Genomic DNA, 25,263 nt, shown 5'->3' with positions numbered 1-25,263 from the left:
CTGGATTCCCTGTGTTTCCAGTTCCTATCTGCACCAGTGTACATCCTCTGGTCTAGCCAGATTTGTAAGGTAGAATTGGAATCATGATAATGGGGGGAGGAAGCATTTAAGAACTAGAAGAAAGTTGTATGTTTCATCATTGAGCCTTGTATATTTTTAAATGATCAGCCTAGCCTTTTTGTGGCCCCTCCCTGCTCTTTTTTAAGAATCAAAGGAATAATCAATGATACTTTCATCCTTATAAAAGATATCCCTTTTTATTTTGTGCCTATCTTGTCAGTGCACTAGCTATGATTGCTATCATTTTAGATTCCTAGCACATACAAATATTTAAAATACAGTATTTGGCTAATAACTATTTGAATGTAAATGTATCCACTGTAAAATATGTATGTTCCTAGTTTGAATTTCGAATTATTCAAATCATACAGCAGAGCTTCCAATTCCCTAGAATACCTGTTGTTTTTTAAAAGGTCTGTGTTCTAGTAATTAAATTTTAATGATCTGTGTCATTAAAAAGATGATTAATAAAAAAATGGAAATACCATACAATCTGCTCATGTTCCAGGCTAGCAAACACTTAAGATTGCCTAAATATCTCAATGTGGGTATTTAAAAATTTCAATGCTGCTTGTATCCAATAGATAAAAATGGGATTGATACATAGGAAAGAAAAAGGACTTATAATTATTATATAGGAAGAGTTACTGTGTTCTTGTTTGGGGGCCGTTGGTTTTGAAAATCAACTTCATAGCGACCCATGTGACTGAGCACAACTCCCCAGCAGGGTTCGTAAGCTGTGATCTTTTATGGAAGTCCACTGCCAGCTCATTCTCTCTCAAGAGCCACATGGTAGATCTGAGCTAAAAACCTCATAGTTGTCAGCTTTATAATTACCAGAGAATGCTGTAATTAGTAAATTAAAAGACACAGCCAGCCCTCTAGTATTGAAATAGCCCTTCTTTTGCTTTTTTTTGGTTATGTCTCATCAGGGTATTTCATAGCTCATTAGTATTCCTAATATAGTATGAAAAGAAATAAAAATGATAAATAGCAAATGAACATATTTTTAGAATTCATGAAAAGGGATGCAACAAAGATTTTTAAGGGTTTGAAATAATCAGTGATTGTTCCCCTCATTAAAAACTTAAGTTTAATATATTTTTGACCCTATCAAATTAATTTCTAACACCAAGGATCTGTTAAGCTTTCAAGACAAAACAAAAAGCTTCAGGTGGACATATTCAAAGCTCATTTACAACAGGAAAAGACATTTTCATCGAGCAAATTTCTTCAGTGCTACACTCTCTAAAAATCTCCTCTATAAGGGCCAGTTTTGATAACTCCACCCAAAAAAACTTCAGATGATGATTACATAATGCAGTACTATCTACTAAAGGAGGCCTGGTGGCATGGCTTTCTACTCCCATAAAGAGTTACTGTCTCACAAACTCAAAGGGGCAGTTCTAGCCTTCCTACAGGGTTGCTATGAGTGGGCTTCGACTTGATGGCAGTGAAAGAAGCCCTGGTGGCCTAGCAGGTTATGCATTGGGCTGCTAACCACAAGTTCAGCAGTTTCAGACCACCAGTCACTCCACAGGAGAAAGATTAGGCTTAACCCCTGTGAATCGTTAGTCTCAGAAAACCGTAAGGACAGTTCTACCCTGCCCTAGGGGGTCACTCTGAGTCAGAATCAACTCAAGACAGTGAATGTGGAAGAGTCCTGGTGGTGTAGTGGTTATGCGTTGGGCTGCTAATCCCAGGGCCAGAAGTTCAAAACCACCAGCTGCTCAGCAAGGGAAAGACGAGGCTTTCTACTCCCACCAAGAAATAGTCTCGGAAGCCCACAGGGGCAGTTCTACCCTGTTCTTTAAGGTCACTATGAGTTGATATTAACTCATTAGCAGCGAGTTTGGTTTTTGAGCTTTGTATACCAAAATTAAGCCAGCTCATTATGCATAGTATTTAGTAGTAGGGTTAGTGCTGGGCTGCTATTTGCACGGTCTGTGGTTCAACTCTACCAGCCATTCCATAAGAAAATAACGATGCTCTCTGCTCTTATAAAGATTTACAGTCAGGGAAACCCCATGGAACAGTTTTACTGTGCTCTAGAAGGTGCAATGAGCCAGAATCAACTCGATGACAAGGGGCTGAGTATGTGTGTCCCTAGGGGGTGCCTTGGTGGCACAAATGGTTAAGCATTCAGCAAGTCATTGGCAAGGCTGGCAGTTAGACTCCAACCAGAGGGACCTTCAAAGAAAATCCTGGCAGTCCTTCCAAAAGGTCACAGCCATGGAAAACCCTATTGGAGCACAGCTCTACTCTGACGTATGTGGGGTCACCATGAGTTGAAATCAATGCAAAGGCAACTGGTTTAGTTTTGTATGGGTTGGTGTCCCTAAAACGTTTAAATGCCAAATTTAAAAACGGTAAACCAAATTTTAATTGCTAAAATATTCTAAGCTTTATGCATACTAACATTAGAAAGAAGTACTCAGGAGATCATAGATGGATGAAAATTTCTTGTGTCACTATGGATTTGTTTAAAGAGAACTCATTTAAAATATCAATATTTGAAAAATAAAATCATTCTTTTGAATGCAACCTTTCTCCTAAAGTAAGAACCACTGGTCAGGAACTTTAAATTAAACTTCAAATCATACCAGTAGAAAATTGACAAACTTATTGTTTATCTTAATGAATATCCACTGTTAATTTCTAAGAGGATGTGAGAAACCTAATGAAAACCTTTGTATTTTTAAAAATTCAAACAGTGAGGGACATATTCAGACTAAGCAATTGCACGGGATTAAAAGAAAACCCACCTGTCAATGGGAATTAAGTAGTTTTAAAATCATTGCACTATTAAACACAGAATATTCTTTTTAACTTTTGTATTGTGCTTTGGGCTAACGTTTTGGAGGTTAGTTTTCTATTTAACAGCTCATACACAATGTGTTTCCTGGCATTGATTACAATGTCCCACTTCCCGGGTTTCCTTCTTTCTAATCCTTTCCTGCCTGCAGCCTTACTCTGGGCAAATGCTGCTCTTTGAATTTAGTTTGGCTTACTGCCCTATGGAGTCTGTCTCCCCTGGAGTTACTACTGTTCACCTAGCAGGCCTGTCAACTGTCTGGAATAACACGAATTTTAAACTAACTGGGACAAGAAACTTTTGATAAACTTGTGTACTTGCTACTAAGAATAGTTTGACACTTTGGACTTCCTAATTATCTGTTCTACAGTAACGATAAATCCTAAAAATTTATCAACTTTCACTAATCACAGGATCCCACTTTATTTGATTTAGGCAAATAGTAAGTGCCAGGAACTGCTGGGAGGTGCAAACAGTTCATGTGCTTGACTGCTACCTTGAAGGTTGAGAGTCTGAGTCTAGCTAGAGATGTCCTCAAAAGACAGGTTTACTGCTAAAAATGATAGGACTAACATTTAGGTGATTAACAAGTTCTGTAGTAGAAAGTTGAGCAATATTGTGAATGTGGATTTAATCACTGAATTGTATACTCTGAAGTGGTTAAAATGATAAATGCCATAGTATGGGTATTTTATCAAAAGAAAAAATCAGTATTATGGGATAGAGCTAAAATAGTGCTTAAATGGAAATTTACTGCTGTAAAAGCCCGTATTGAAAAAGATTTTAAATGACTATTCTAGCTTTCCACTTCCAGAGACAAGAAAATCAAACTAACACTAAGGTGGTGGAGGTTGTGCCGCTAAGTCCACTTTCACTCACAGGGACCCTATGTGACAGAGCAAAACTGTCCTGTTGGGGTTTTTGGCTTAGAGAGAGGAGCCCTGGTGGCGTGATGGTTATACATTTGTTGGGCTGCTTACCTTAAGGTCAGCAGTTCAAAACCACTGGCCACTCAAAGGGAGAAAGAAGAAGCTTTCTACTTGTAAGGGTGACAGTCTTGGAAACCTACAAGGGCACTTCCACCCTGTCCTATATGGTTGCTGTGAGTCAGCATCAAGTCTATGGCAGTGAGATGGAATCTTTATGGAAGTAGATTGCCAGGATTTTTTTCTCCTGGAGCCCTTGTGTGGCTTCAAACCACCAGCCTTCAGTGCAGCAGTTGAACACGACTCATAGCAATCGACTGCGTGTATAGGGTTTCTAAGACAGTAAATCTTTATGGACATAGATGGCCTCATCTTTCTTTTGTGGGGCAGCTGGTGTTGGATGACCTTGTGGTAAGCAGTCCAATCCTAACTCATCACAGTGCCACCAGGGCGCCAAAGTAAATTGCATCTCCTAAAAACCAACGTGAACAGAGGGAAAGAACACAGGTTAGAGTAGAAACAAATCAGATAGAGAAGAAAAAAAGCAACAACAGCATCAACCCAATCAAAAGTTGGTTCTTTGAAACATTCAAAATTGACAAACTTTCATCTCTACAGACCATGAAAGAGGGAAAACTCAAATTAATAAAAAATCATTTACAAAGAAGGCATCACTACCAGCTTGACAGAACCAAGAAGGACTATGAGGGAATGCTATGAACAGAAGTACACCCATTGAGATAACTCATAGGGTATGAAGAAATTCCTCAAAAGACACAAACTACCAATAGTGACCCAAGAAAAACTGGATAATGGAATAGGCCTATAGCAAGATATTGAATTAGTAATTTAAAACATTCACACAAACCTAACACCAGTGAATTCTGCTAAACATTTAAAGAAGATTATCAATCCTTCACAAACTCTTTAAATAATTAAAGCGTGAACACGCTAGCACATTTTACGAGGCAAGGATTAACCTGATCATGAAACCTAACAGCATCCCAAGGAAATAATCTACAGACCAATATCTTCATGAATATAGATATAAAAGCTCTCAACAGCACACCAGTCAACCAAAGCCAGAAACATATAAAAGGAGTATAAAAAAGTGAACAAATGAGATTTATCCCAGGAGTAAGAAGGCTACTGCAACATGTGAAAATCCATCAATGTAATACATTGCAATATAGGACAAAAAAACCCACATGATCAATTTAATATACAAAGAATAAGCCTTTGACAAAATCTTCACAAAGTAGGAGAAGGAGGGGACACAAACAGCATCTATTAAAACCGCCAAAGCTAACTGTTAAAAACTGAACGCCTGCCCCTTAAGATCAGGAACCCAATGAGGCCATGTGCTCTTGCCATTGCTTTAAAACACCACACTGGAGGTTCCAGCCAGAAGTTCCTTTTTTAAAAGAGAAACAGACACTGGATTGGAAAGAAAGTAGTAAAACAATTTGTAAATAACATGATCCTGTATATGGAAAATCCAAAGGAATCAACCGAAAACTTCTTAGAGCTAACAAGTTCAGCAACCTGACATGATATGAATAAAAATGCCACACTTCCCAAATTAGACTACATATTCAATATAATCCTTATCAAAATCCCAGCTGTCTGTTCTGTAAAAATTGACAAGCTGATTCAAAAAGTTCTAATGGAAATATAACATATTCAGAATAGCCAAAACAATCTTGAAAAAACAAGGCTGAGAATTCATAAGTATTTATTTCTAAAATAGTTTTATTGACGTATACTTCATATACCATACCATTTAAAACTTCAATCCTTAAAGATTAATTATTGCAAAACTTAAGATTTTCAACAATGATACTGAAATAATGCAGTAAGAAAAATTCAAACCAAACTCTCTAACTCACAGCGACTCTACAGCACAGAAGAGAACTGCCCCTTATGGGTCCAAGACTTGACATCTTTACAGGAGCAGAGAGCCTCACCTCTCATAGAGGGGGCTGATGGTTTCAAAATGTTGATTTGTGGTTAGCAGTGCAAAAGGTAACCTACTATGAAACCTCAACAAGGAAGAGCAGCCTTTTTAACATGCAAAAAATTAACATGCAAAAGACCCTACTCTCACACTGTATGCAAAAAATAAACTCAAAGTGTATGGATCAGAGTACTAAATAGAAGAACCAAGATTATATTCCTAGAAGAAAACACAAGAAAATCTTTATAGCCTTGGGTTGGCATTCTATCATCAATTTACCATCCCTCGGGTTCAAAAGGAGCCACCTCAGAAGCAAGAACCGGGGGTAAATAAAGAAGTGCCAGGAGTGGAGTACACCCTCTGAATCCCCAGATTCTTGTGGGTTGAGCTTCTTTGATCCAGGAGGCACAGCTGTGACACCAGAGGAATAACCGGGGAGCAGGAAGAGCAGACCCACAAGTCAAGAGTTTAACGGACACAGAAAAACAGAGTGTTTCCTGACTGAGGTTTATAGTTTAGTGGACTGCCCTTTGGGCATTTACTGGCAGCATCAATGGAGATTTGTACCATCTGCCTCAGCAGGGCAGGGATCAAGGCACAGCCCAGCGGAGAGCTCAGAGAAGAGGTGGCCATGTGCATGGCTGAGAAGCATTCCTGACCCAAAGAACTATATCCTGGACATTTCTGATAATGATTTGTAGCCTATTAACTTTCCTAATAAGTCCGATAATCCTGAACATTGTCTGTGAGTTGTGTGTGGCCATTGCAATAAGTTACCAAACCCCGAAGAGAAGCGGATATTGCCTTGGGAGGGATGGTTAGAAGTGTGGAGGGTGGTAGCATGCCTGTCCTCAGCCAAGTTGACTTTGATTTCCCTTCCCCCTTGGGAAGTCAGAGTAGATCAAATGCAGTCCTGCGTCCTTTTTAACAGTGATGATGTCTAAATTTTCTTTAATGAATATGTTGACTTAAAAACTAGAAACACTCAACAGAACGATGACATCTTAAAAAAAAAGTTCCAAGAGGAAATAAATAATACTTTCTTCCTAAGAAAAATGTCTAGAGAATATTTCATGTTCAAATAGGATTCCTCAACACCATTTTGGGCAGGAAAAAAAAATGAAGAAAACCTGAAAACCTAAAAGTGAGAGGGAGAGAAAAAAAATGAGGAGCTCAAGTAGAAAGAAAATGTTTTGAGAATGATGATGGCAACAAATGTACAAATGTTCTTGACACAATGGATGAATGGATGGATTGTAGTAAGAGCTGTATGAGCCTCCAATAAAATGTTTAAAAAAAAAAAAGAAAGGGGGGGCATGGGAGAGGGGGAGGTGGGGGGAAAGGAAGTGGTGGTAACAAACCCAGGGACAAGGGAACAACAAGTAATCCAAATCGATGGTGAGGAGGGTGTAGAAGGCCTGGTAGAGTGTGATCAAGGGTAATGTAACTAAGAGGAATTACTAAAACCCAAATGAAGGCTGAGCATGATAGTGGGACAAGAGGAAAGTAAAAGGAAATCGAGGGAAGAGCTAGGAGGTAAAGGGCACTTATAGAGGTCTAAATACAGGCATGTACATATGTAAATATATGTACATATGAGGATGTGGAACTAGATCTATGTGCATATATATACAGATGTAGTATTAAGGTAGCAGAAAGACATTGGGCCTCTACTCAAGTACTCTCTCAATGCAAGAATACTTGATTCTATTAAACTGGAATTCCATGATGCTCACCTCCCTGATATGATCACTGAAGACAAAGCGGGTGCATAAGCAAAAGTGGTAAAGAAAGCTGATGGTGCCCGGCTATCAAAAGATATAACATCTGGGGTCTTAAAAGGCTTGAAGGTAAACAAGCGGCCATGTAGCTCAGAAGCAATAAAGCCCACATGGAAGAAGCACACCAGCCTGTGTGATCATAAGGTGTCGAAGGGATCAGTTATCAGGCATCATCAGAACAAAAAATCTTATCATTGTGAATGAGGGGGGGTGCGGGGTGGAGACCCAAAGCCTATCTGTAGGCAACTGCACATACCCTTATGAAAGGGTTATAGGGAGGAGATGAGCCAGTCAGGGTGCAGTGTAGCAATGATGAAACATACAACTTTCTTCTACTTCCTAAATGTTTCCTCGCCCCCCACTATCATGATCCCAATTCTACCTTACAAATCTGGCTAGACCAGAGGATGTACACTGGTACAGATAGAAACTGGAAACACAGGGAATCCAGCGCGGATTCAGGACCAGTGCTGAGAGTGGTGATACTGGGCGGGTGGAGTGGAAAGGGGGAACCGATTACAAGGATCTACATATAACCTCCTCCCTGGGGGATGAACAACAAAAAAGTAAGTGAAGGGAGACGTTGGACAGTGCAAGATATGACAAAATATTAATTTATAAATTACCATGAGTTCACGAGGGAAGGGGGATCGGGGAGGGAGGGGGGAAATGAGGAGCTGATGCCAGGGGCTTAAGTGAAGAGCAAATGTTTTGAGAATGATGAAGGCAATGAATGTAAAAATGTGCTTTACACAATTGATGTATGGACTGTTATAAGAGTTGTATGAACCCCTAATAAAGTGATTTTTAAAAAAAGAAAGAAGAGTTAGAGAAAGCTAAATGTTTCAGAACTGTCTAGACCCAGATAGAAGCTATTCAAAGAAAAAAAGAAAACCTAAAAGTTAAGTTTTTAAATAGATACTGGATCTAAAAGAGAACCAAAATTTCAAAAGAACACCACAAATACATAAACTATCAATACAAAATTCATACTTGTATATGAGGCCAAGAAGCCTCAAGCGTGGGCTCATCTTCTTCTGGATCAAAATCTGGATTATCACTTGGAGGAAGAGTCCGGAAGATGTTAGCACTAATCTATAAAGAAAAATAAATTTACATTTATGTTTTTAGTTGTAGAGTTGAATTCAATAGTACACAAAATATTTTTAAGATCAGCTTATTTAAGAAAAACATTAAGTTGTGGCTGTAAATTCAGCACTTACTTCAAAATCTGTAAATCTTTTCAAGACATAAAGAAGCCACTTCTTGTTTCTCCCATTTCTCTATGCAGTAGCTCCTTCTTCAGACTCTAATCTACTAAAGACTTCCTCTGATTCCTCACCTACAAATTATAGATTTTTCTATGTTTTGTTTAAATAAAATAAAATTGGGGGTGGAAAGGGTATGTAAGATTTACTAAAACACTAGCTAATCCTGAACTTATTTTCTTCTCCCACCCCACCTCCACAAGAAGCCCTGATGGCATAGTGGTTACATGTTGGGCTGCTAATTAGCAAGGTCAGCAGTTCAAAAGACGGGGTGGCTTTCTACTCCAGTAAAAAATTACAATCTTGGAAACCCATAGGGGCAGTTCTACTTGGTCCTTTAGGGTCGCTGTGAGTCAGCATTGCCTTGATGGCAGTGAGAAAGAGATCCCTCCCACCGTATTCTAACCCAGCCACCTATTTTCCATCACTAAAAAACTGGTAAAATATCTCCATTCTTTATACACATACTGGGAGGAAGAGACAAATATAGAAATAACCTTACTATTATAATAGTTTATAACACTTCATAAGCTGACTTAATGTTTTCATCTGCTCTGAAACTAAAAAAATAGACCTCTCTGAAATTGGGATGAATCCCAAGATTCTTCATTTTAGACTCAATTCAGAATAGCATTCCACCTTTCCATTAACTGTCTCAATTCCAAGGACATTACATATCCTATTTCTCTAGCAAAGGACAGACTGCAGTCCCAAACCACAATTCAGTCTTTGAAGAACAATGAACAGGCCAGCCCACAGATTAAATGGTTCAGTAAACATTTATGGCCACATTATTTGGGGATTGGTCATTTGAGATAAACTAGTTGGGTGTTATAGAATAGGAAAAGGGGTGTTTGGTGGTGCCAGCAAGTTTATAAATCATACCCGCAATAGTCCATTACTGTAGCGTGGACATGAGTCAGAATTATCTTGATGGCAGTGAGTTTTTTTTAATAAGACTTAAAACATAATGTATCATTGTGACTAGCTAGAACTCAGAGCCAGTATATGAGGGTCAAGGACACTAATTCCACAAAGAGCAGAATCAATGGGTTTTTAAAAAGGAAATATATCCCTCTCCAAACCCCGTATCTACCGTGGTAAAGTCAGTCAGACTCAGAGTACCTGACAGAGTAGGGCTGCCCTGCAGGGGTTCAGAGGCTGCAATCTTCACGGAAGCAGATGCCCATCTTCCTCCTACAAAGCAGCTGGTGGGCTTGAGCTAGCAGCAGAGCATTTAACCACTGCAATGAGAGCAGGGGTGCTCCACCTTCTAATGCTGCAATCTTTCACACAGCTCCTCAGGTGGTGGTGACCACCCCCAGCCATAACACTATTTTTGTTGCTACTTTATAACTGTAAATTTGCTACTGTTACTGTTATGGGTTGACCGCTGTGAAAGGGTCATTCTTTCCCCAAAGGGGTCCCGACCCACAGGTTGAGAACTGCTGCCTTAGAGGGAGTATGTTGTCCTTGAGATAAAACTTATTATTGTTGATAGTTTTTTAAAATCATTTTACTGGGGGCTCGTACAATTCTTATCACAATCCATACATCCATCCATTGTGTCAGGAACATGTACATTTGTTGCCATCAGCATTCTCAAAACATTTGCCCTCTTCTTGAGCCCTTAATATCTATCTATCTACTGCTCAGTAACCTCATAGACATCAGTAAAATTAACTGTATAACAAACATATAAAAAGAGCTTTAAAGGACTAGAAGTGTGTGTAAGTGGGCCCAATCTTTTCTACGAATTTAATCACATACTCAAAAGTGAAAAGCAAACAAAACTACCCTTTTACTTGAACAAAGAAACTGAATACTAGGATTTATTAATACATAGCAAATTGCTAATTATTTTGAGCCAATACTTGAGTACTTTCAATCTAAACCAACAGCAATATAGAGATTAAATAAAGCCATCTCAAGATTTTTCAAAATGTATGAATGAAAGTATTTGAAATCAGTAACAGGAGAAATACTGTTTTCCCCCTGAGCATTTTTTTTAATGCTAAAATGAGAAATAAAAGGGGAAGTATCTTGGTATTCAATAATCTTATTCTCCAACTATCATTTCCCTTTTGCTATTGTATGAGTTTAGGAAGCCAAGTTCATGCTGACTAATGTTTTCTCTATAACTAATCTTTTCTAAAAATTAAAAGTTTTATTTAAATTAAAAAAAATTCCTTTGGCCCTCAGCTTTTTACCAGTCTATTTAGTACAACATGAAAGAAAAACCAAGTAGTATGTTATGGTCAAGCTTACCTTTCTTTTACATTTTGTTCTTCCTCCAAAATTTACAAAGTACTTTCAAAAAGTTTGTCCAAGAATGGAATCAGAAGGTAATGGAGATTTTTCAACAAACTTTTTGAAGCCCTCTCATATATTGGTCAAGGGAGGAAAATGAAGGCAACTTAATTGCTAAATAAGTTTCTTTACTTTAGGCTTAAATTATGTACTCAGCAACCTACAACAGTTTCAACTAAATTTGTTTTATTTTGTTAATATGTAACAAAATACAAAAATTACAAATCCTAAACAAATTTCTACTGTTTGATGGAGAATAAGATTGGATTACTATTAAGTAGTATCCTAAACATTACTTCAATAAGTTGTCAGTAATGCATTTTTCATATCTGATATTTCAAACATTTATTTTTACCTTTTAATTACTTCAAGGTCTTGAATTTCAATTCAAAGTGTTATAGAATCTAAAAATACTGATACTGAAATGCTCTAAATAAACAATGCCAAGCCAGCTCCCCTTTTAAGTGTGGAAATCACCAGTTTTTCTCTGGTCGTCTTCTTATCCTCCAGAAGTTTTCTCCCCATAACTGTTTATCCCCTTACACTAATTTTCAACCTGTACAACCATGAGCCTACAACGTTTTCCTAAACTCTTAACTGTACTGTTCAATAGTGCAGGCACCAGCCATTATGGCTACTGAATTCCCGGACAATTTATTATAGGCAATGATGGCAACATTAGATTGGGTAGAGAATCTTCCTAATGGATTACCTTGAAAAATATTCTTTTAAGAACATTAATCACTGTATATTTATTAAAAATCAGTCTCATTCATGCCTAACTACACCTCAGATCCTACTTGAATTTATCTAAATCTGAGGAACATAAGTCCAGAGGCTTACCATTTTTACTATATCAGAATACGCTGATTCAACAATTACACCACGATTAGTTGAAACATACTCAACCAGTTCATTCAGAGTTGCTCTTTTGATTTCTTTGCTCTTCAAGTCTGAAACAGAGTCCATGAAATCAAACAGTATGCAACACTGCTGCAGCTTCTGACAGAAGAGCTCTTGTTGTTCATTTGAAGTGGCATCTATAAATAAATAAAAGAAAAACTCAAATTACCGTCTACTGAAAAAGTTAACCATATACTTATTTTCTAAAAAGTATTCACATATATAAAACCTTTCTCAGAAATAAAATGTGAAATTCACCCATCTTGAGCTTTTAAGATCTAATGATAGGATTAAACTGACAACAGCAACTTAGATATTGGATAGGAGTCAGGAAAGGAGGGTAAGAATCGGCTGGAAAACTTGAAGACTATAACCACAACTGGAAGAACAAGCCAGGGTCACTAAATGGAACACGTAGGCACTGCTGAATTAGTGTTTGCTTGTTTAGCTTTGTATATTCTCAACAACAACAATAAAGAGGATATTTACCCAACTGACCACATCTTAGGACCAGAAATGTGAGATTTACACTGGACCCTTCCTCCATTATTAATTCTTATTATCCCTCATCTAGACCACAGCGCTGACATTGTTCCTACTCTTACTGCCTGGTCCCATAGTCACTGCCTACCTCACCCAATTTACGTCCCAAGTGAACTCAGAAGCCATCTTGCTAAGATGAAAAAAAATGCACCACTGATAAATGGTGCAATATGGCAAGAAGCAATAGCAGTCCAACAAGGAGACAGGCACCCAATGGTACAATGGGTTTCCTGGCTCAGAAGGTTAAGTCATTTCAGTGGGTGTGCTGACTCACGGGGAGAAAGAGCTGACTAAAAGCCTTCAGTCCAAAGCTTGCTGAAGTGGTGTCACCCAGGCACCTAACTGGTAGAGCTGAAGAGCTTTGTAACACTTGCTTGAACACAGCTAAAAACAAACCACAACCATATTTACTGCTATCAAATCATATGCAACTCATAGGGTAGAGGATGGAAAAAGGCCGAGGGGCTGAGCACCAGCGAGAGGCTTGTGAACATGGCAGAGAAAAGGTTGTTCTGATCAAATAACTGTAGCCTGAGTAATTTCTTATCCTGAATTGCAACCTGTTACTTGACGAATAAACTCTCTAACTGCTGAGTATGATCCATGGCCATTTCAACATGGCCATTTCAACATGTCATTGAACCTGTCAGACCAAGTGGAGAGTGCTGTGGCAGGAACAAGAAAGACGAGGCTGTCTGCTCCCATAAAGACTTACAGTCCCAGAAACCCCACATCATACGGTCCTATGAGTTGGAACTGGCTCAATAGTCACAGGTTTGGTTTGAGTTTTGTGAAAATTGAAGAGGTCAGATGTCCACCTGCTGCCTTTTATCTCCCACAACTACCCACCAAAAGAATCTAGGATCCTCAGATGCAACGATCGTTCCTCTTATTTCACAGAGTAAGCTTTCCCCTTTACTTCTTTTACATCTAGCAGAGGGTTTATAAGGACTTGATGAACACTTGCTTTATTTTTTTTTTAAATTTGAAAAACAAACATTATGCAATAAAAAACATGCTGCCAAATGAGGGAAATTCAAAACTGGTGCCAGATATAAACGAAAGTTTAAGTACTGAACTATTACAACACAGCTATTTTTAATATTCAATGATAACAAGTCGCAGTTTTATCATTAAGAATCTACCTTGATGGTAGGTTTAAGTGGATTAAATTGGATATTGATTATGAGAATGACATGTCTGTTTTATCACGGGAAAGATGTTTTTTCCTATACCACAGGCGAGGAGTCAGTGGGATCGACAAGTATTAGGTTCCAGAGTATTTATACACATGAAAAAAGAAGTTTCATTTTTTGGGCACCTACCTCTTGGGTCTTCCCCAGAATGAAATTATTATTTTTCATAGTTCCTCTATTGAGTAAGTCATTTCTTGGCCTAAGGATTTGAATTTCAAATTCAAAAGAGTTGTATCCCTTCCTTACTGAATGCCTGGGTGGGATAGCTTACATCTGAATTTTCCAAACATTAGAAATACTTAGAAAGGAGTTAACATGCCAAATGATTTTTGCTCTGAGCTAACATAGAAAGTTTCTTATAGTCAATTATTTTTTATGTGTGTGCAAAGAAAAATATTTTTCTATTTAACCCTTTAGATACTTAATCATACATTTTTTGTTGTTCTTGTTACTTCACAAGAATCCTTTGCAGTAAATTCTGAATGTTAGAAGTGATTTCCTGTTGTTGCAGATTAGGAAAACAAGACAAAAACAAAAAGATCATACTATCAGACAATCAATCAAAAATATTGTCATTTGCATTTTCTCTATTGTCTCTGGAGTCAGAAAATTTAAGAGTGCTTACAAAATGAAATAAAAAACAAACAAACATACAAATAGAATCAGCAAGCACATTCTTTCTGCTGAGTTTCTTGGCCAAAACCAGAAAATCAAACTCACCGCCAATGAGGATATTCCTACTGACAAGGAGACGATAGGATGGTGCAGAACTGCCCCTGTGAGTTCAGACTCTCACTCTTCACTGGAGTATAAAGCCCCATCTTTCTCCCAGGGAGAAGCAGGTGGTTTTGGACTACTGACCTTGTGGTTAGCAGCCACAATCCAATACATAAGTAGCCACGATACTACCTAGGCGTTCTGTGGCTGGCTAAGTTAAAACAGCCAGGGTGGAGCAGACAAGTTGTAAGAGGATATAAGAGAGAGAAAAAAGGGAGCTATTGTCGTCTACCATTGGTTGGCTTGCTTCTAGGTTAAAGACATGCAACCTTTAAAATAAGCCAGAAAACCATACAGTGGTGCAGTTTTCACCATTAAAATCCTTTTGAATTGTTTTGTATTTGTGGGTGTCTAACAATGAGTCAGAACTGACTCCAGGGCCCCTTAGCACAGCTCCATTTAAAAGAGAAATCCTAGTGAGCTCCATTCAAATGAGAAAACCCCACCAATACACCTATTAGTATATTTTGAAAAACTCAAATCAGTAGCTAGTATCATATTCAATAATTTCAAGTGCCTTAAGTCTTTAAATTACTTCATGTAAGTTTTATCACAATTTAAAAATATTATTTTATTTAATATCTTGGAATAACAATTTGTATTCATCTCTTCAATAATTTCAGGGGTAAAGATTTACAAAAAAGTATTATTAGGCAATACTACTAATTCCTCAGAATATAAAATGTTTTGCATGAATACTATGAAACTTATAATAGAACTTGTACAATAAGCAATTATCTTTAAGTGTGCTTTGCAAAATAATCAGTTTACCCATGACTGAAAGATGAGTTTCTTAAACATATTTAAATTGTCTTCCAATTTATTAGAATGATAATCTCCTACTAAAGAATTTTCACCAATGTAAAATTCACTGCATAAGCCTTCTACAAAGAAAAAAAATCAAAGACAACTCCAGAAATGTGAGACATTTCATCTTTGAAGAATTAGCCAACTTTTAAAGCTCACAAAAACCTGCTAGGTCTTTCCCATCTACTTTCAAATAATTACCTTATTTCTAATACTAAATTAACTCATAATGCCAAAAATTCTGTTTTAGATTACTATTTTCCACTGCAGATTGCAACCCATTGGTGGGTAGTAGAATTAAAAAAAAATAATTACTGCATTAGTGTTTTGCATTTGAGTTTATTATTTCACGAAACTGTAGCTGGGCACTGAGTTATATAGCATAACATATGTTTATGATTCACAGTAAAGATGCTAAAAAGCATTGTTTTATACTATGTATACTACTATAAAATCCCACTATATAGCACATCCAAGATAATCAAGCAAATCTATAATGAACCTCATATTCAAACCACCCAGATAAATAAGGAGAACAAGCACAAGCAAGACTACTGTCTTTGAAATATCCAGTGTTCCGTTACATGTTATACTCAAAATCTTTTTCTATTTAATAATTCAGAAAGCATACTAGTTACAGTGGCAAATATGTCTACCCCTCTAAAATGAAAGTAGGAAGCAAAAAGACATATAAGGGGATTAAAAAAAACCCAGAATTTTTTTCCAAAGCGATGTATTTGAATTTTTTTATAAAACAACCTTCAAAATACTCTATTTCACTTAATACATTTGTCATATCTGCAATTCCATCCTTGGAAACAGTTTTCAAACTCATTTGTCCTTTATTAAAATTTTCTCCAAACTTATCTGTTTGGATGGCTGACAGCACCTCCCTCATTTTTTTTTCTTCACCTCTTCTATGTCGTCAAATCAGTCCTTTCATCTGTTTGATGAGTTTGAAAATGTTTCCAAGAATGGAATCGCAGGTTTGACAAAGGTATATTAAAGTGTAATGAAGAGTACCTTGAAAGTATCAAGTTTTGTTAAAAAAAATTAAATACAAAGCTTGGGGAAAAAAATCCTGTTTTGGGGGTATCCCTCATATATACACTACCTTAAAAGTAGGAAGGGTAAAAAAAGGCACTTTTCCAGACCAATGCAGCATGCCGGCAAGGTGTGGGGAGCCAGTGGAGGGGCCTGAGGGCTTGGCCCCCATACCAGCTACGTGGACAAATACCCCTCACCTCAGAATTTACTTGAGAAGACAGCACTGAAGCTGCAGCTAGGGGAGAGGGGCATGTCTGATTAGAGGAAATGGGAACAAATGAAAGAGGGAGGAAGAGAGACTGGAGCACATCCTGGCCCATTAGGCCTGGAGGACGATATCCCCGCTCTGAACAGCCAATGGACAGAGTGGACAATATGTCTGATCCCACTACAAGACACGCCATCCTTGTTGGCCCAGGACCCTAAGGGGGACAATACTGGAGACTTAGTGTCGGGACTGGACCAGACTGACCCTGTGACACTGAGGCAAACCACTAAAAGTGTGTGGCAGAGCATCCGTGGGAGCAGAGCAGGGAGCCCCTGAGGGAATACAAAGGGCAGACTGGGCCAAAGCACGGTACCCCATGGGACCTGACGGAAGGACATGCCTAGAGATCAAACTTCAGACCTTGATCTATTTACTGGTTTTTTAAAAATTAATTTATTCTTCTATGGGTAATTGGTTTCCTTTTTGTTGTGATCGCTTGCTATGGCTTGATTTTTGGTGCATATTATTAACTCTACAGATCTATCTAGATAAGATAGACTGGATGAATAGTCTGGAGGAGAAAACAATGGGGCCAATGGTTCCAGGGGGGACAGAGGAGAGGGTAAGGAGGGGGTAAGGAGGTGGTGCTGACCAACCCAGGCACAAGTGACCCAAAATCAGTGGCAAGGAGGGTGTGAGAGGCCTGGTATTCAGTAAGGGCAAGGAAACATAGAGAAATTACTGAAACCCAAATGAAGGCTGAGCATGATAGTGGAACAAGAGGAAAGTAAAAGTAAACAGAGGAAAGAACTAGGTGACAAAGGATATTTACAGGGGTCTAAAGACTGGAATGTACATATGTAAATATATTTATATAACAGTGTGGGGAAACAGATCTATGTGCATATATTTATAGGTTTAGTATTAAGGCAGCGGATGGGTATTGGGCCTCCACTAAAGCACTTACTCAATGCAAGAACACGTTGTTCTACTAAATTGGCATGCCAGGATGCACATCTTGCCGACATGATTGCTGAATAAAAATGTGTGCATAGGCAAATGTGGTGAAGAAAGCTGATGGTTCCCGGCTATCAAAAATATAGCACCTGGGGTCTTAAAGGCTTGAAGATAAACAAGCAGCCATCTAGCTGAGAATAAAAACTCACATGGAAGAAGCACACCGGCTTGTCTGACCATGAGGTGTAGAAGGGACCAGTTATCAGACATCAAAGAACTAAAAATCGTATCAGTGGGTGCCCACCTTCCTGATACGATCACTGAAGACAAATTTGTGCATAAGCAAATGTCGTGAAGAAAGCTAATGGTGGCCGGCTATCAAAAGATATAGCATCTGGGGTCTTGGAGGCTCGAAGATAAACAAGTGGTCATGTAGTTCAGAAGCAACAAAGCCCACATGGAAGAAACACACCAGCCTGTGTGATCACGAGTTGTCTAAGGGACCAGGTATCAAGCATCAAGGAACAAAAAATCCTATCATTGTAAATGTGTAAGTGTAGAATGGAGACTCAAAGCCCATCGGTAGCCAACCGGACACCCCCTTACTGAAGGGTTGTGGGGAGGAGATGAGCTAGTCAGGGTGCAGAGTAGCAACGATGAAACATATAACTTTCCTCTAGTTCTTAAATACTTCCTCTCCCTGCCCCTCTACTATCATGATCCCAATTCTACCTCACAAATCTGACTAGACCAGAGGATGTACATTGGTACAGATAGCAACTGGAAACACACGGAATCCAGAGCAGATGACTCCTCCAGGGCCAGTGGTGAGAGTGGCAATACCTGGAGGGTGGAGGGAATGTGGAGTAGAAAGGGGAAACTGATTACAAGAATCTACATATAGCCTCCTCCCTAGGGGATGGACAGCAGAGAAGAGGGCAGGGAGAGACATCGAACAGAGTAACATATGACAAAATAATAATAATTTCTGAATTATGAAGTGTTCATGAGGGAGGGGGAAGGAGGGGGAAAACGAGCAGCTGATATTAAGGGCTTAAGTGAAAAGTAAATGTTTTGAGAATGATTTTGGCAACAAATGTACATATGCACTTGACACAATGGATGTATGTATGGATAGTGGTAAGAATGGTATGAGTCCCCAATAAAATGATTTAAAAAAGGAAAAAAAAGGCACTTACTGTTGATAATTTTTTTCCTATTGTTTGCCTTGATATAGATTAGAAAGTTACCTAGATCATTAACTGTCAGCAAAAGGAACAAAAATGTATCTATATAAAACCTCTTAATTTCCAAGTGAAATTGTTACCTCTTTTTTTAAGTGTGTCAGTGGTAACTAAACCCACTGCCTTTGAGTTGATCTCACTTGTGTTCACCGGACAGGACAGAGCAGAATAGCTCCATTGCAAATAACCCTTAGCAAAACATTTGGCTAACTGCTTATATTAAATTCCGACTCATTGTAAAACTATAGGACACAGCAGAATGGCTTCTTAGGATTCTCAGGCTGTAAATCTTTAAAGAAGCAGACAGCCTCATCTTCCTCCCTTGGAGTAGTTAGCAGGCTTGAACTGCTGTCCTTGTACTTAGTAGTCTAATGTGTAACCTGTTTATAGTTGGGGGAGGGTGGCAGAAAAGTCTTAAAAATCACTTATCTAACATTCAACCAAAATAAGTTAGATAATGAGAAAGTTAAAATGCGAACAGGAAAATAATAAAGCACATTATAATGAAAACAGGGGCTAAGTGTTCAGCTGCTAATCAAGAAGTCAGTGGTTCAAACACAGCAGGCCCTCTAAGGCAGAAAGATACTCTGTTTCTATAAAAATTTACAGCCTGGGAAACCCTATGGGGTTGTTCTACTCTGTGCTATCGGTTCCCTAACAGACACAACAGAGAAAATTAATGAAGGCAAAAGTGATGTTATGAAAAAAATTAACAAAACCGATAATCTGTTAGCTAGATTAATAAAAAAACAGAAAATATAAAAATTATACATATCAAGAATTTTAAGTCCTACAGACATTATAAGGTTCATAAGAAATATTATTAATAACTTTGTTAACAAATGTGAGGATCTAGATGAAAAAGACAAATTCTTTAAAATATAAAAGTTACCAAGAGTGAAGCAAGAAGAAAGTTTCATATTTATAAAATAAATTGAAGAGGAAATTTTAAAAAGAGCCCTCCCCTTTTTCCATTTAATTATTTTTGTTTGCTTTTTTCTCCTACGTGATCAGCAGTACATCAGTGAAGGCAAGAAGAAGCAGAGCTAGGAAAGCATCAAAACAGGGCAGAAGGGCAGGCCCAAGGAAGGACTGCCCGCCCTTCAGTCAGGGAAAATGAAACTGCTAGGTGGGCAGACAGTGGGGCGGGGCCTGAGGAAGAGAGGATTATGCCAGACAGACAGAAAAGAAAGGATAGTATGGGCTTATCATAGGACACAAGGTCAATGTACAAATAGCAAATCAAGTGAAATCCGAACACCAATTACCTGAGTAAAAAATATGTAACACATAAGAGATACATCAGGCTATGATAAACAACAACAATTAGGAGCTTCTCTTAAAAGGCACACGCAAGACTTTTTTTACTGAAAATTATGTGCTTTTAGGAGAGAAACATACCATATTCATAGATTGGAATACTGAAAAGTTAAGTTGGCAAATAGCTTTAAATTGATCTATAAATTCAACACAACCATAATCAAAATCTCTGTAGGCTTAAACTTACAAGCTGGATTCTAACATTTATATAAAAAATAGCTAAACCAAATTTGATGAACAAAATTGGACTACCTAAGCAACTGCTTTACGTTGTGGTTTATAATAAGCAATATGACTTGGTTTTGGTGTAAATATAGAAAAAATGGTTCAACAGAACAGAATAGTGTGTCTAGAAGGCCTCATTTGCCAGGGGGCAACACTGAAAGTCTAAAGATGTAATAGGGTGGGGTGGGGAGGCACTAGACAGCTCCATCCCTGACTGCAGGAAGAGCAGGGGGGTCTTATAGAAGGTGTGCCCTTTGGACATGAGTGCTGAGAACTGGAAGGGTGTAAGTGATAAGGAATGGGACATGGAACCCTGAAAGAAAAGGGGGTTGGACTGATGGATTCTGACAGGGCCTGCTCACTATTTAACAGAGACACTCACCTACTCTGGGTCAGGACAACAGTTAGACTTGGAACTATTTATCTCTTTTTTTCTTTTACTTTTGGTGTCTGTCTATAGAAGATAGGCAGGATAAGCAATCTCAAGGAGACAGCAATGGGACCAATAGTTCCAGAAGAGGGAATGGGTGAGAAGGCAGGGTAAGGTGGGGTGGAAAGGGGAGCGGTGAGTCAATAACGACAGGGACAGGGAATAGCAAGGGATTTTATAATTGACAATAAGGAGAGTATAGTGTTCCTGGTCATGTTTGAACAATTGAAATGTATCTGAGAGGAATTACTGGGAGGTGAACGATGGGTAAACATGATAATGGATCAGGAAGAAAGAAAAAAAAATTAGAACAAGAAAGTAAAAATTATATATATATATATATAATTAAATACAATAAGGAAGCAGATGGATTTTGGACCTCTACTTAAATCTTACCTATACAAGTACAGTTTGTTCTAATAATGTGTCTATGTATGATACTCACCTTCCTGACATGACTGCTGAAGATAAAATGGGTGCATAAGCAAATGTGAAGCAAGCTGATGGTGCCTGGCTATTAAAAAGATATAGCATCTGGGGTCTTAAAGTTAAACAAGCTTGAAGTTAAACAAGCAGCTATCTAACTGGGAAGCAATAAAACACACATGGAAGAAGCACACCCAGCCTGTGTGATCATGAGGTGTCGATGGGACCAAGTATGACATGAAGGAGCAGAGACAAAGTGGAGACCCAAAACCTACCTGTAAGATAATTGGACAGTGCCTCACAGAAGGGCCACACTGAAGGGATGATAATATCCAGGCTGCAGTATCACACTGATGAAATACATAAATATCCCCTAGTTCTTTAATATTTCCTCCCCTTACTATGTTTTTTAGAAATAATTTTATTTATGTAAATTGTCTCATTGATAATCTGATACCACTCAAAATAGTATATTTCAATTCACATAATTTTGTAAGGGTTTTAGTATTAAGTATAAAACAAAATATACTATAGATTCAGTTATGTTCTAGTACTGGATTTGAAAATTTCACATATTTGATCTACTTAATTCTGAAAACCATTAATTATATTACTGTTGTTGTTAGGTGCCATCAAGTCCTTCTGACTCAGCAACCCTGTGCACAACAAAAGAAAAGTTGCCCAGTCACATCAAGACAGTTATGTTTGTGCCCATGTTCAAAGCAATGTGTTAATCAATCTCACGAAGGCTCTTCCTTTCCTCTTTTGCTGCCATTATACTCCGCCAAGCAGTGTCCTTTTCCAGAGACTGTTCTTCCATGATTAACTCTCAGATTCACTGCCATCAAGACTGTGCTGACTCACAGCGATTCCCTGTGGGCCTCCCAGACTGGAACATGTCCCAAACATATGAGAGTGTCTCACCATCCTCATTTCTAAGGAGCATTCTGGTTGTACTTCTTCCAAGGCAGATTTTTTTTTTATAGTTCTTGGAACTTTCAATATTCTTCACCAGAACCATGATTCAAATGTATCGATGGTCTTCCTTATTTAATGTTCAACTTACATACAAGGTACACCTTAGTCTTCAAAGTAAATCCCTTATTCTTGAACACTTACAAGAGGTTTTCCGCAGATTTACCCAATTCATTGTTTCATATGATCTCTTGACCTGCTTTTGTGAGTATTGATTGTGCATCCAAGAAAGACGAAATCCTGGACAACTTCCATATTTTCAGTTTTTAATGATGTCACCTATTGGTCAAGTTGTATTTTTTTAACATTAAGTTAAAAATCCTTATTGACAGCTGAAATTCTTCATCATCTTCTAAAAGTACTTCAAGTTCTCCTTACCTAAAGGTTGGCATTTTAAATCTATTCAACACTGCACCAGAGCTCTGAAGATCAGTTTCTATATAGATCACAGCCAGGAAAATCCTATGGGGTAGTTCTAGTCTCCAACATCAGGAGCCAGATCTGCACAAAGAGCCCTCCCCATACTGTTACGGTCTTAGTTTTACCTCATTAATTAATCTTGTTAGACCTGCATACATTCATTGTATAATTAAGATCACTGATCCATGAAATCCAAGTTAGATAAACCCTTCAGAAACAGTAATGGGAGTAATGATTCCCTGAGAGTACAGGAAGAGAGCATGGAAGGGAGGGAAGGGGGAACTGTTAGCAATGTTGACTGTATAACTCCACATGGAACAAATAAACAGGATTGTAGGTGAATGGATACATGGGATGGTATAAGGTACAGCAAAAAGAATATATATATATATAAATATATATATATATATACACATATATAATAAGGGTTCCTGAGGAGTAGGGGAGGGGAGGGAGGGGATACAAGGAAGCTGATATCAAAGAGCTCAAGAAGAGAAAAAAATGTTTTGAAACTAATGGTAGCAGCAATTGTACAATTAAGCTTGATCTAATTGAATTATGAGTTGTAATATCTGTAAGAAACTGAAAGACTTGTTTGTGATATCAGGTAGAGTAACAATTTCTAAGACAAGACCCAGAAAGCACTTAAAACAAAATGATAAGATAAACTTCATCAAAATTATTAACTTCTCCTCTATAAAAGGCAACATTAAAAAAATGAAGGTAAGCCATTGACTGGTAGAAAGGTTCTCTCCACACTTGATCTTAGCCAAAAGGCCAAGAAGCGATGAAAAGGTTTTCTCTTTCCTACTTAATGTGTTTTAATTCTTTATCAAAAATCAGGTGTCTGTAGGTGCCTGGTTATCCCTCTGAGCTTTTTAAAGCCCCTCATCTATTGGACAGAGAATTTGTATGTAAAACATACCAAGAACTCGTACAATTCAATTTAAAAATAGACAAAAGATTTGAGGGTATATTTCACAAAAGACAATATAGAAATAGTTAACCAACACATGAAAAGATGCTCAATTCCACTAGTTATTAGGCAAACAAATTCCAACCATAATGAGACACAAATGTACACCCTTTAGAATGCCAAGATTAAGAAGTTTTAATTTGTTTTCAATTACACACAGAACTATTCATATTTTTGTTTCTTCTTGCATCGGTTCCAGAAAGGTGTATATTTACCAGAAAAAGTAATAGTCCTAGACAAGAGTAAGGTCATAATTATTGTTACAAAGTTAAGTTTTTGTCCAGAGGCAATTGTCCTCTATAAGTATAGCATGAGGAGCTCCAAAGACACACCAGGAGGGAAAAAAAATTAAATCAACCATTTAAAACCTCTGAAAATAGTGCAAAGACAAAAGGGAAAATAAAGAAACATCTATCTAAGAAAATCTATAAAAACTCATTAAGAAAAGCAAGTCTATGGTATTAAATCAAGAGTGCTCTTGTCCTCTTCTCTCCTAATTCAGGGAGGTGAAACTGCACTCAGCTCCCAGTCATTAGTGAGATATGGTCATTTCTCATCTTGCCCACAGCTACCTGCTACATGGGTCCACTTTCTAGGTCAGTGTGGTTGAAAGTGGGTGCTCCCTTCTCCCACCTGGTCCTCATGCATGGAACAGAGACTCTATTTCAGGCATGCAGCGCTGTGAATACTGGTATCATAATCTATAAATTCCCAAACTTATTTGGCCTACTCTCCCTTTTCAGGAAAAAGACAAACGCAGTGATGCCCTGGCAATGAAAAGCTTTTGTACTGTCGGCCGCAATCCAGGATAGAAGTGTAGGTATCTGCTTCTGTAGCCCCAGTAGATCATGCCAGCACCCACCCAGGAGGCAGTATCGCCCACTCTGGGAAACACTGAGTCTTACGTCAAGACTCACAAGGTGATGGTTCCATGCCAGGAGTAGAGGACCCACGCTGGTTCCTCCTCCACAGTGCTCAGCTTCTCCACTGGATGTCACTCAGAGAAAACTGCCAATGCTCCAACCCCAAGCTCCAGAGCCCTGGGGCTCAGAGATTTTGTCTGAAAGGAAACCAGATGGAGAGAAACTCACTCTTTTTGAGTCTGTGCCAACTCATAGTGACCCTATAGGGCAGGGTAGAACTGCCCTTTTGAGTTTCCGAGATGGTAATTGTTAATGGGAGTAGAAAGCCCTGCCATTCTGCAGCAGAGTAGTTCGTGGTTTCGAATTGCCAGGACGACAGCCTCAAATGCTTACCATTACGCCACCTGGGCTCCTTATAATGGGGAGAGGGGGTCACAAAAGAGCTCCTAATTTCTTTCTAAAAGAAACTGATTTCACTTGCAAGAGATCCTGTACAGTTGTGGTGAAAGTAAATTGAAAGATTTATTAAATCCTCACCTTCCGGTGAGGATAGCAAGCTAAATTTTAAGCTGGCTCGTTTGCAGGAGAAAGAAACTGCTGAAAACACCTATCTTGAAACGTCCTTCAAATGAATGTGAATTTGATTGGATTAGGCTGTAGAGCAATTTATGCTCCAGGGTATTGCTGCAAACACTTGAGCTGTAAATGGCCATGGTTACTACTGTTGGTTAGGCACTGGCCCGTTAACAGCAAAGCTTGTAGTTCAAACCCAACAGCTGTGGGAGAAAGATGACATTATAATCTCAGAAACCCTAGAAAGCAGCGGTCC

At 38.3% G+C, this 25,263-nt stretch overlaps 1 protein-coding gene across 1 annotated transcript in view; it reads right to left on the bottom strand.

Annotated features, from left to right (window-relative positions):
• PPP2R5A (protein phosphatase 2 regulatory subunit B'alpha) overlaps positions 1-25,263 on the bottom strand; it is a 79,822-nt gene that overhangs the window by 21,255 nt on the left and 33,304 nt on the right. The window contains exons 2-3 of the mRNA XM_075530101.1: positions 11,961-12,157; positions 8,533-8,634 (exon numbers count right to left, since the gene is read on the bottom strand). Coding sequence (XP_075386216.1) covers positions 8,533-8,634; positions 11,961-12,157 — 299 coding nt within the window. The remainder of the gene's footprint in view (positions 1-8,532; positions 8,635-11,960; positions 12,158-25,263) is intronic.

The sequence above is a fragment of the Tenrec ecaudatus genome, chromosome 1, assembly GCF_050624435.1.
Source record: "Tenrec ecaudatus isolate mTenEca1 chromosome 1, mTenEca1.hap1, whole genome shotgun sequence".
Taxonomy (NCBI): Eukaryota; Metazoa; Chordata; class Mammalia; order Afrosoricida; family Tenrecidae; genus Tenrec; species Tenrec ecaudatus.
Note: the sequence above shows the minus strand (reverse complement) of the source record. Positions and strands in the feature narration are given on the sequence as shown.